Source organism: Sinohyriopsis cumingii, chromosome 18 (genome assembly GCF_028554795.1).
Source record: "Sinohyriopsis cumingii isolate HCF-2022 chromosome 18, ASM2855479v2, whole genome shotgun sequence".
Lineage (NCBI taxonomy): Eukaryota > Metazoa > Mollusca > Bivalvia > Unionida > Unionidae > Sinohyriopsis > Sinohyriopsis cumingii.
In genome coordinates, this window is record NC_142978.1 from 68,451,100 (window position 1) to 68,464,490 (window position 13,391).

Here is a 13,391-nt window from a genome sequence, read left to right on the forward strand (position 1 = left end):
CAATGTGCTGGCTTTGTTGGACTACAGTCATAAAAGGGTTAACCTCTTGCAGCAATGGGAAGTGAAGAGTCCACAGAGATGTCTGCAGCATGACCTATGGAATCTGCTTTCTTGACCATGTGTTCCTCATTATTTTGTTATTTACAGCAAAAACAGTACAGATGACCAGTGTAAGCATAAATGCCATGTATGACCTCAGGTCATAGCTAAATACATTTAAATCCCATGCACTCAATCATACCCAAAGCACTGACACTTGTAAATACAGAGCAGAACAAGGGCGTGCACAGGTGTAATCAATCAAGAATTTTGTTAAACTTACTTTGAGCAGGACACTGCATAGCATGCTCTAGTGAGCAAAAATATGTCCAGGAATTTGGGAAAAGACAATTTATTCTTTTTAACTGCTGAGTGTTGAAACAATGTTTTTTTTATATTTTTCAGCAATAACAATATTTTCAAACTAGTTGCTGTGGTGGATATAGTGGATAACAGACTGGCACCACTTTCATTTAAAACCAAACAGACATCACTAGAAGTCTTTCTGTGAAAACCCTATATGTTAATTTGACCATCCATTCAGAAGAAATAGTGGTGACAAGTTTTAAGATGGCTGCTGCAGTGACCATTTTGGATTTCCGAATTGCTTCATTTTGATTTCAGACCAACTAGGCCATGGGATAAATGTGTATGTAAAGTTTCATGGCACTTCTCTAAGTATATGTAGTTTGAGAGGAGTAGCAATAGTAAACTTGTGCTACTGGATGGGCAGACAATGGTCCCAATAAAATCTTCTGATCTATGGCAAACAAAACTAAAAATGAATAAATGAAACTACATGCATATAATAATAGACAACAGTTTGACAAAATTCACAGTAAAGGTCACGAACTCTGGTTTATCTGACTGTAGTACTATGAACCCTAGTGCAGACTATTATAATGGAACTGACATGCGTATTGTGTGACAAGGTTAGAGAAATGACATGAAATATTTATCTACAATAAAGACAGAGTGAGAAATAGGCAAAAGTAAAGCTGGAGTATCTTTACCTGAGTGAGAAAATTCCTCAGAATCACTCAAATGTGAAAAAGGAATTAGCAGATGATACATGGAGGGATATGGTGCCAAACCCTCTATCTTTTGAAGAGATCAGTACATGTATATGTTGTTAAAAAATCAAGTTTTGATGGGCAACACTGACACTGATTTTAAGTGGCTTTTTCTGTCTGGAGTTTCAGCTCCTGCCATATTTTAATTCAGGAGATAAAACTGAGGAACATAAATATTCTCTGAGCACCAAACTGCAAAAAGCATGTTAATGTTACACAACGCACTTCTAAACAATGTCCTAACTTAATTGTAATGAATAAATTTGCCAATATAATATTTTGTTCTCTCATATGTTAAAGAAAAAATATCAATCCCAAGTGGAAGAGTCAAGATATTCCCTGAGAAACAAGAACTTTCTCCCATACACAAAGGTCTGAGATGGTTTATGAGGTAATGGTTATTCTCCTAATTTTATTATGATCCAGTAACATCTCTAAATAATCTTGGCTTCCAACAAACACAGTCAAAATCAGATGGGAGATAACCTAATTAAGATGTAAGATCTCGATCATATAAACATACAATTAACATAATTAGATGAGAAATATAGCCGACAAAGTAGAAACAACGCCTGCAAATCAGAGGCAAAGTTATCTCTTTAACATGTGGTTCCTGATCAGGAATGAACTGGACCAATAGCTTCATGTCATAAATATAGATTTCATTTTGATCGATATCCAATGATAAATATGGCCTCTACAGCCAATCAGTTGTAAAATAAGCTTACTCATAACTGAACTCATCCAAGATTTTGATGATATAAGCCCAAATGATCTAAGCTAGATCAAAAATGTGGACTCCAGAATGGTAACAAGCACTTGTTTACTGACTGATGATAAATGCTGCATGACCAATGTGTATCCTTACCATAAGTGCACTTGGCTTTATTACCAGGTGAACTAAAAATGTAAACCTAAACCTTAAATCAAAATTCCTAGAAGTGTGATCATGATCCAGAAGTCAAAAGGGCAAGTGCACATCACAAAATGAATCGTCTTAGCTCACAAGTTTGCTCTGCAAACTGTGTGGACTAAGATTTGCTGTCACATTTTGCAACAGCAGATCTGGCTCTGTCCAATTTGTCATGAGTAATCAAAATAACAAAACCATAGACCCTGATCTGCCAGTACATTATGTGACAGCAGGTCATGGTCCATGTTGTATACAGTTGAACTGTCTTATATGTGTGTATATAGACTAGTTGTTTAGGTTGACTGGGTCAAGGTTATGTACACATGCCATGTTATAGTTTATGCAATATTATGAAACCAGCCATTGTCCTGAGTTTTATTTTGTAAATTGGGAATTAGGACACTTTATTTCTTTACTCTTTCTAAATTAAATAGAAGAGAATTTTCCCTGTAACTTAGCTACAAGTAAATTCAGAATAAAGATTTACTTCTGTATGCTTCCTGCTTTAACGTATTTTTATATGACCTTTTAGTTGTAAGTTTAAGAAAGGGTACTTCTGAGTCAGTTGTAGTGATTTTAAATGTGATATAATTACTCTTACCACTGACTCTGAGTATCTTTAAAAGAGTCAAGTATATTTACTTCTTACTGGAAAAAGACAGGAATGTTCAAAATGGACTTTGATTCTATAAAACAAATATTCAGGGTCCAAAGGTTCAATGCAGGCCCTGGAACAAGCCACTTACCATAAATTCTTCCATTACTTATCTGTAAAGATATACATGCTTCAGCTAAGAATTAAACTGATACGGACTGGCATCTTATTGTGGAAATCTTACTAGCTGTATGCATCAACATAGAGCAGAGGATGTCAACTCTCTAACCCAACCAACCCAGGCAACTAATAATCTGTGTTGGGCAAGTGAAATTTAATGTGAGTATTTCCATAGAAAACACCCAAAAATGTTGAGACCATTTCACCATATATAAAAGTCTGTGGGCTTAGTAGGTAATAATTGGAGTTGATGCTCCCACCCATCCTGGTAATAAAACGTCATTCTCATGCTGTCAAGCTGCAATCAACTCAGTATGTACTTACAAAAAGGAAAAGGGAGTTAAGCACATTTATTATGGACACACCTGGGCAGCCAAACCAGGTCTGCTTGTGTCGTATTGAACCTATGACCACTGGGTTATAAGCCCAATGCTCTACCAACTGAGATGCCATGGCTCTCTAACATGAAGATCACTCCTACATAAAATGATTGTCTTACCACAAATAATCCATTCATATAATTTTTGCCACCAATATCCACACAAGTGGTCCTGCCACCAATATCCAATCAGATGGCATTGCTACTAATATCCACTTGTATGGTCTTGCTACCAATATCCACTCATATGGTCTTGCCACCAATATCTACACGTGTTCTTACTACCAATATCCACTCAAAGACATACGGTCTTGCTACCAATATCCACTCATACGGTCTTGCTACCAATATCCACTCATATGGTCTTGCTACCAATATCCACTCATATGGTCTTGCTACCAATATCCACTCATATGGTCTTGCTACTAATATCCATCATATGGTTTTGCTACCAATATCAATTCAGATTGTCTTACCACCAAAACCAGCTCAGTTTATCTTACCACCAATATCTATTCAGACTGTCTTAACACCACTAAGATTTTTTTACTCCCAAAATTCACTCAGATTGTCTTACTATCAATATCCACTCAGATAGCTGAGCTTGTCTTGCTTAGTTTCTACGACATATCAGTGTTGTGGACTAAAACCTGTACTGACAATACTCTATTATTACTGACATGCTATCTTGTCTGCCTGATGGTAGTATCCTGCATTCAGATTCCCTAAACCTTTTTCTTGACCCTTATGTTCAATTTTACACAATATTCCCTGGAAAAGCAGCATTATATATAGTGAACCAATCTCATAATATTGCTAACCTTCTGACACCACTGCCATCTTTATGACCTTCAGCTTCGCTGTCACTGGAGGCTGTGGCATCCGAATCCTCTGATGACTCATTTATTTTTTCATAACCCAAGAGACGATCCAGCAAAAAGCTGAAATAAAAGGTCAATTACAGTAAATCACGCAATTTTAATTGGATTCAAATTATTGTAGATTAAATGAAGAGAACAGAGTTTATTCCTAGTCATGTGAAAAAGATTAGTGAACATAGCACATACAAACACAAAATACAAAGAAAGAAAGAGATAGAAACCCACCGACATTGAGAAGGGTAGAATCCATCCATTTAAGGCAACAGTTATATAGATATATAAAAGATGTGCTGGGTCTGTCCAGTTGTCTATATGCAGACTACCATGAGATTAAGTTACTGGTACTGTGTCTCACTATGGGTAAAATGACATACTGACTTAGTTCCTTATTTCATGTAGTGCATCTAATTTTAAAGAAGTAAAGATTTCTATGACTCAATTATCACAGTAAATTGGAGTCAGTCATATGATGAAAACCTGCAATTTGTTCATGGAACACAGATGCCCCCCAATAGTACTTGTTCACTGATCTAACACAAAACTTAGCCTGGGCGTAATAGCTGGGCAGGACATGGTAAACACACAAAATATTGCTCAACCACTGGCATGGTGGGTCATAACAACCGAGTGTTCAAGTGTTAATTTCACAGGTGCCTCAGAAACAAACAGAAGCTGTCAATTATGCAATAATACAAAAGGTGTCCACAATGACCTGTTAAAAGCCCATCAAGGCTGAAATGAGTCAATTCCAAATAACTGTCCAAAGGATGACAAGAAACAAAAGGAATGAAGAAAATGCCTGCACTACCTGCGGTCTCGAGATACTTTGAGTAGTCTTCTCTGTGCCCTCCTTAGTTCCTCCAGAAAACACTCTTGTTCCTGTAAGACAAAAGTATAAAAGCAATTAAGGTCTCCTCCATGACATCAGACTGACAAAAGTAAATTAGTTTCCTACAAGACAACAGTATGATAAGCACAACATTTCAGTAAGTTACATCCATATTTTACCAGAGAAAGACCATACTCTTATCATGTACTATCTGAAATTACACAGTCCTTTTTACCCTAAGACTCCCTTTCTCTACCACCTTAACTCAGGATTTGTAATGTAAAATATAGTTTTTCAATTATTACAATTTTGTGCGAAATTTCATCATTGCATCAATACACATCAAGTTTGGATGCCAATACTTCCAGCATGTCACACAGTGAATAAGTTACATTTAGTTCAATTGATGGTTGTTTAACTCTGAACTTGAACAAACAATAACCAATGATCAGAACTGAATACAACATATTTCACTGCATGACATGGAAGCAGACCTCTCAAATCTGATCCTGAAGGACATGATGCAAGCAACATAGAAACTTTGCATAAATGTGGATATTAAATGACCAGTAAAGTCCTCAAACCATAAAGGGGAACAAATCTGGAATGTCTTTTTTGTGTTGATATATGTTATCAGTGGCTGTACATGCTGACACGATAAATTAATCAGCATGAAACTGGCAGGGGTGGGGGTGCAAGGGAGATTTAAAATCATGTAAGTCACCTTCTGTTTCTTAATGTGTAGAAGGTGAGCTGGTGTTGTCAACAGTTTATATTGACTATGGATTTTATGGCACACCAGAACTGTAAGGCAATACAGCACCACAAAAAGCATTATATGCATAAAAAGGATACTCAAAAAGGCTTATTTTAAAACAACAATAAAATCACAAAAACGCAACATCATGGCAGATATATATGAGGGTTCCTGGTCAGCAAGGATATAAATGTTCTTTTAAAATTGCAAAAAGATAATAAAAATAAAAAAGAACAATTAACAGTATGAACATTTGTTAAAAATATTCTAAATAAACAGAACTGTACATCGAATAGATTTTTGAACAAATAGTAACTTCCTTCAAGAAATTTAAAAAACGAGTCATATCTACAGTATCAGAAATTTCCATCATGTGCTGAAAATTGCAGTAACGAGTGAGTGTAGGTTGGATATCGAACAATCTATCCTAAAGCAAAGAGTTCATTGCAAGAGACTCACTCAGGATGGTCTTCACCTTTTAATATGTAAAAGTATGACCTATTTTAATTCTTGTAAGGACTATCTCATAGTTATGGGTGGTTCGGTATGAAGGAGGCCGTCTCCTAGGGTTGGTTTTATCACATGGAATTTCTGTATTCACAGCATCATTTCATGACGCCTGCCACCTACCATACAATGACTTTTTGATACTAGGTTTAAAATCAGTGTATCGTATTTTAAAATCAGAGGGTTGATGAGATAGGGCTTTTTTTTGCAGCCTGGTCTGCTTTTTCATTACCCTTTTAATACTAACAAGGCTAGGTAACCGACAGTATACTATATTGTGAGCAGTACATATGCTGGTGTGTTTATGAGAATATATTTCAGTAACGAGTTTTCCAACTTCATATTGTGTAGTGACTTAAGTACTGATAATGAATCACTGAAAATGATGGAGTTCAACATACGTTTGTTGTTGTTGTTGTTGTTGTTGTAGGGTTTAACACCATTTTTCAGCACACGATAGGCTATACATGGCGGCCAGTATTAATGGTGGAGGAAGAATCCGGGAAAGCCCTGGAAAGAACCACTGACCCTCAAGAAGCTACTGGCAAGCTTTCTCACATAACCATATTGGCCGAATCCAAGACTCAAACCCATGCAGACAGAGGTCAGATGGCAGTGATCCGTAATGGAGAGCGCTTTAGACCACTCGGACACTCTGGGCCCCATATGTTTGCTTTCTATACATTTTAGGACAAAGTCTATTGCCCTGATTTTGGCTGAAAATATTGATGCACCATCTGATAAGTGAACTTTATTCTATGATTTCCACTAATGAAGACTGCAGCAACCTTTTCCTCATCCTCTGACCCAAATTACTGTGCAAACTCTTGTGTATTCTTAAACTGGTAAGGAGTTCGTTATAAGAGTTATGAAAAATGGAAGGATTTGTCTCCCATTTTTTTTCCATCATGAAGTTTAAAAAGTACTTTGAACTGTTTCAGTAGCCAGGGAAGAGTTTTCAATAGTTTGTATTTTTTACTTACATAAATTAGTGGAGTTGCCTGCTATGGTTATCTCAGGAGAATTCTCAAAAGGCAAAGGACTAATAATTATTTGCACCCGATGAAGACTAAAGTAACTTGCAAATTTTTTTACTGATACTTCACCTCTAATGAAAAGTATCAATGCAGTTATATATCAACCAATCCTCAGAATACCTTTAAAAGGAACAAACTGTTATAGTCCCAGCAGTGATGGCAGCATCCCCTCTGACATTTTCCTACTACTGCCCTGCCTTCACCTCTGAATATTAAATTTTAAGGTTATCAATGTATCTTATCTTATTTTGTATAATAATCACACAAAACTGCTATTCTCCAAGTGCATTCCAATGACTGAATGAAAAAAAAATCACTAGATTATACTTATGACTTTGCTTACATAGACAAGAAACTTTAACTTCTTTTTCAGAGCTTTATATTTCTGCTTGTAGTCAATCTGGTGCTCTGGCTGTCCGACTCCATCTGGAACAGAAAAGTCTCTTGCAGATGAAAGGGTGTCTGAATACAAAGATCATGTGTATCAATACAATCAATTCTTCTTACAATAACATTCATTACAGCAGAATACTCCAGTTCCTAAACAAACATGATGAGAAACAATGTGTTCAACGGCGATATGATTTTTAAATAGAACTACCAAAACCAGACTTTGACAGAAACTTTCTAGTATCAGACACTCATATTTCCAATATAAATTGCTTTGAATTTGGATATGCCAACATTTATGTGTAAATTGAAATATAATAAAAAATTACAAACTTTACATTTACAAAGTTTTTAGTATTCTCTAGCAGTCCTTAAAGAATTAAAAGACTAATAATTATTTAAAACTGATGAAGACTAAAGTAACTTGTATAGGGTAAGTATCGTGTTCTACTGATACTTCAACGATGATACTTCACCGCTAAGGAAAAGTATCAATACAGTCAGTCATATATCGACCAATCCCAACAATACCTTTTAAAGGAATGCATATTTTTATAGTCACAGCAGTCACAGAAAAAACTAGTTCATACTACAGTGAATAATAAATGTTGGTCCTTGTGACTGGGCATAAAATGCCACAGTAATTTTAATATATTTTATTTTATTGATGTAAAAGTGGAGTAGCTATCAAATTTAATCCAAGTAGACACAATGCAAAGCAACAGCAAAGCAAAGAAGTACAGTACTGTAATGAGTAAAAAAAAAGATATAAATTTGCCTTTCTTCTCAAACTGTTGTCCATAAAATCTGTTTCAGAAGCTATTATGACTGTCAAACAACAGAATCATCAGAAGGCATTAGGCTACAATGCTCCTGTATGAGCTAGCAAAATAGCGCTAGGACGCAAAAGCTAATGTCAAGAAAAAATAATTCGCTCCATGTGGTGCGTGCGAATGTTGCTTTAAACACAGAAGAGCACACCAACTGAAACTAACTCAAATTAGTCTTAAAAGCCTACATACACAGTAAAATTACCTAGAATGTTGAACAACTGATGTGTATTTTGACCACTTTACTCTATAATATGGATGAAACACATAAGGGAAAGCAAATATCAGGATATTAGCAGCCATGTGAACTTGCTGCAAGTATTTTCCCACCGTATTGCAAATTCACCTGAGAGGACAGGCTGTTCAGTGGTGACATCAGGCTTTTAAGTAATAGCAAATGCATGATGCCATTTTGAATCAATACAGCCCAAATCTGACTGAGTGGAAACGACTTAGATTGGCAAACAGTATGACCACCATTACGGACATAGAACATGCACAAGAATAAAGCAATGTTTTCAGTTCAAGTGACAAGTGATTGTGCATATGTGTGTATGAGGGGGGTCCAGGCCCCACCCCACCCGTTCTGGCTCTGCAGGGTTACCAGTACATCTTTAATTCCATCATATGACCGAATTGTTAACTGTCAATTTGGGGAATTGTCCATACTGCAAAAATGATGCAAAATATTTCATATTTAAAATATATGAAAATACTTTATTGATGATCATAAGTGTTGAGCTTAGATCATGAAGGTTACGTCAAACTAGTTTTAAGTGTAGTGCTACATATCATTCATGAGGATTGCTTATTCATTTCATAGTAGGCACTTTTCAACTTCTGTAGTTGTACCACTGAGTTCTGGCTTTGGGAATCAAACATATTACCAGGTTTTCATTTCAGAAGCAACAACACTTCCGGAGTGTCATTTCCAATTGATGCCCTCTGCTTTGTTCTTACACACTGTGCCATGTCTCTCTCTTATTGTATCTCTTATTTTATGTGGTGAGTGACGTCATGTCATTCCAGCCACCACTCCCAATGACACTGGTTACACACAATTTGCACAAGACATAACTATTGCCTTTTCTGCTAGCAGAAATGAATAGCCAGGTCTTGCAGCATGATGTGATAAATTTCATCTCTTTGTGTCTTTAGCTGAAGTTGACTCTTCCTCAGCCACTCTCTTCCTCATAGATGTCATTTCAAATTCATTTTCTGAACCCTGCTCAACCATGATGTTGTTTACACTACAGGTGGAAGACAAAGATACCCTTCACAATTGCCACTGCAAGTGTTTTGCTCATGACCCTTCTATTTTAATACAAAGCTAAATAAGGTGGGCTGATTTTGCTTTATTTTCCTACTTATTTTATTATATGTTCGTGCTTGCTAAATACAAAAAATAATTTACCATGCACAAAATAAGATTTGACACTTGAAAGTTGTACAAGTATTTCCATATCTGCTATTTTTCCAGCACAAAATATAGAAAAATCCAGAGGGTACACAGGTCTATATTTCTAAATCTGTATATATATAAAGCAGCATGTACATTTAATACCACAATGGGGTATATCTCTAGAAATGCACTGAAGTGTATAATGAAAGAATGATATGCACATGTTAATAAAGGTTGCCAAGTTCCAATAAATTTAATAAAAAATGGGATTAGTTGTACACACAACAATCAATGGAGCATCATACTTGAAATCCAACTGTATGTGTTTGGCATGACATAAGCAAATAAAGTGTTCAAAATGCCTTTAAAATGCAACCAAATGAAATTTAACACCAAAATATGGCAAAACTCTGAAAAGATTTGTCTGAGCACAATGAAAGAACAGAATGCAAATGCTGACCTCAAGGTAATAATATCTCATGTTTCAACGAATGCATTCCATGGGCAGATGCAATAGCAGCTTCATATGGAAGAATTCGTGACAAACATATGGGACAGATGAATCAGCCTAATGCAATGTCAGGAGAATAAAGATGTGTTCTTATTTACATACACCATATGACGAGGGAGGAAACTCCTAAAAAAGAAAGGCGAGCCCTGAGAGATCTGTTCAAACTACTAAATAAGCAGGAGACAAACTTAAAGATAGTTGAAACATATAACAAATGCTTGATGCAGTAACACCAGTGATATGAGGGCTGTTCCATTCAAACATACATGGTACCCAGGGAAGGCAGTTCTTTTTAAATATTTGCCAGGGTACTCTGATTTCACCAAGTTCATATCCAAATGATAAGAAAACTCTAAATTGCATCTATTGATGAGTATCCCACTTTAAAAGTGCCATCCCTGGCTTCCATGCATGTATTAATAGAAACACCCTTAGTAATTTGTTGTTGTTATAGTGTTTAATGCCATTTTTCAGCACAAGATAGGCTATACATGGTGGCCAGTATAAATGGTGGAGAAAGAACCAGGGAAAACCCCAGAAAGAACTACCAATCCACAAGAAGCTAATGGCAAGCTTTCTCACATCCACACTGACCGAGCCTAAAACTTGAACCCATGCAGACAGAGATGAAATGACAGTCATCCATAACAGTGAGAGCTTTAGACCACTCGGGGCCCCTCTTAGTAATTTGAATTGAGTCTGCAACATTTAGCAAAATTTATACCTATACACAATATACAACAAATGAAATGATGCCTTTTAATCGAACTGATTCAAACATGAATCCTTCCCCTGATCTGCACATTAAATTTACAAGTGACTACTTTTTATATGTATGAAAGCCAATGGTAACCTCACTGAACTGATTAATTTATTCTTTGTTGAATATATCAAACAACTGAAATAAAACACCCGCTGGATCACTGTGATATTGTTCTGTACAGTAATATATGTACATGATGAAAAAATAAAAAAAATTCAGCCTGTTGATGTGTATTATCTAATACCAGAAATATATGCATTTTCATTTACTGATTTTGCATATCTTTACCATCCATAAAGTAAACTATGCTGCACATATGTATAAAAACTAGTCTTATCTACAGTATTTGCAACCTTTTCAAAATAAATTTCATGTTTTTTCCTTAAGACCATTCTTTTTTAATTACCAGGACAATGTAACATGCCAGTTAATTATTCCTGAATTGAGGATAAGAACAAAAGACCTATCAGAAAGGAAAGCATCCTTCATTCTTTTTCTTTTCTGCATCTTGGATAAAAAAGGTTGGTATTTAAAATTGCTTTTAAGTATGGATACAACAGGTCATTGCTTTTAAGTATGGATACAACAGGTCAGTGAGTAAATATACTGTCGTTTCACAAATTTAAATCTAGAAAATAATATGATCAATCTATAAGTGACTGCTGCTGACAGAGTAATACTGAGTTAGAGATCAATATAAAAATTTAAATGGCACAGTAAATTTAGGAAATTTAGCTTTCCAAAGGACACCCTATGTCTCTCATTTTAATCCTCGATGACTTTACTTTTTTTTTAAAATGTTGTTAATAAAAAAAATGTAGCGGAAAAGAGGTTTCAGAAATGCTTAATCATGCGTATTTGGGTGCAATTTTTTTCTAGGATTCTAACATTCACTTAGGCAGGAGTCCTCCGTATGCATGTAATAGCTGTACGGCAAATCCAAAGAATTGCCAGTCCTGCTTCAACCACCTGCTGAGTGGGAAAATATGTTGCTCAATTGATAATTTAAGCTGTGTTGATATTTATAATGACAGAATTCAGTGGCTGAAAGATCTACAGATGTGCCTGTAATCATTATAAGAGTATATTAAAAGAACATGATGCAATAGCTGGGCGGCAAGTTCAAAGACTTCAACTAGCTGCTGAGTGGTGGAAAAATATGCTGATATTTACAATGACTGAATTCAGGGGCAGAAAGACACAGAGATGTACATGTGGTCATTATAAGAGCAGATCAAATGAATAACTTTAGCTTTCATTATTGTGTTCATTTCCGAATGTAGTCGAAAAAGCAGTGCATGTGGCCTCAAAATCAAGACACTTCAAGACTTAGACAAAATGCTCTTTGCAAATCTGGACAAGTATTTTGGAGTTAAAAGGCAAATTGATGAAGACTGTAAAGAGACTCAGAAAAGTCCAAACATTGATAGTTTGGATGGAACAGTAGCCAAGTAAAAGAACGTGTGTGATGACTTGCATAGTGTTAGGAAAGAGATATTACCTCGGACTGACAAAATTCAGTCACACCCTGATGGAAAAACAAGAGTTCTATCTCTGTGGTGCAAAGAATCTGGAAATTTAATCTCAATGGCAACAACGGGTTCTTCTCATCTGGACATTTAGCCACTTGAACTTTGCCTATTATGCTTCTGAGAGGTAACTGTAACTTTTGATGATGGTACTCCAATTCTTACCAAAATAGGAGTTGTGGACCCCTTGTTTTAAAATCCTAATGATATCTCTGGTAGAAGATATTGGTAGTTAGTTTCTGGTAACAGACCTGAGGTCAATTACTGTCATATCTAATCAATTAAATGAGTTAGTCAAACCTATCTGAAGCTACCATCTCTTAAAAGTTGAAGAGTGGCCTCAAAACACAGGCAGCTGCTTAACAGAGGTTCATTTAAACAGTAAAGTGCTCGTTTAAGATGTGATTGCTTAAAACTTCATAATCAATCACAGATGATTTGGTTTAGTTTTGTATAGCACAGCAACACAAATAGGGTATTTAGAGCTGAGGCAAACTGAAGTAACATGCCTTGCACAAGAATACACTAAAGTAACTGAACCGGGCTGATCCAATGATAGGATTCAACCTGTATCAGTCCGATTGTGTGTCTTGCATGCTAACCACCAGGTGGGAATAATTACTGATTACCTCAGGTTTGTTTGGAAACATACCTACAACTGGCATCATTTTAATAGTCAAGCAGCTGAACTACCGGATCATTCTGAACTTCTTTTGCGAATGTCACAATGCTGGCTTAGTACTCATCTTGGCCTCACTGAAATGGAGACAGATCAT

The 13,391-nt window shown here is 35.9% G+C and overlaps 1 protein-coding gene across 9 annotated transcripts in view; it reads right to left on the reverse strand.

The window, feature by feature from the left end:
- The window catches only part of LOC149776900 (uncharacterized), a 43,687-nt gene that overhangs the window by 27,265 nt on the left and 3,031 nt on the right, over positions 1-13,391 (reverse strand). For all 9 annotated transcript variants that reach the window (XM_089941602.1, XM_089941605.1, XM_089941607.1 and 6 more), the window contains exons 2-5: positions 13,268-13,371; positions 7,534-7,616; positions 4,869-4,939; positions 4,001-4,120 (exon numbers count right to left, since the gene is read on the reverse strand). In XM_089941602.1, the coding sequence (XP_089797728.1) occupies positions 4,001-4,120; positions 4,869-4,939; positions 7,534-7,616; positions 13,268-13,283 (290 nt within the window). In that variant the 5' untranslated portion in view covers positions 13,284-13,371. The remainder of the gene's footprint in view (positions 1-4,000; positions 4,121-4,868; positions 4,940-7,533; positions 7,617-13,267; positions 13,372-13,391) is intronic.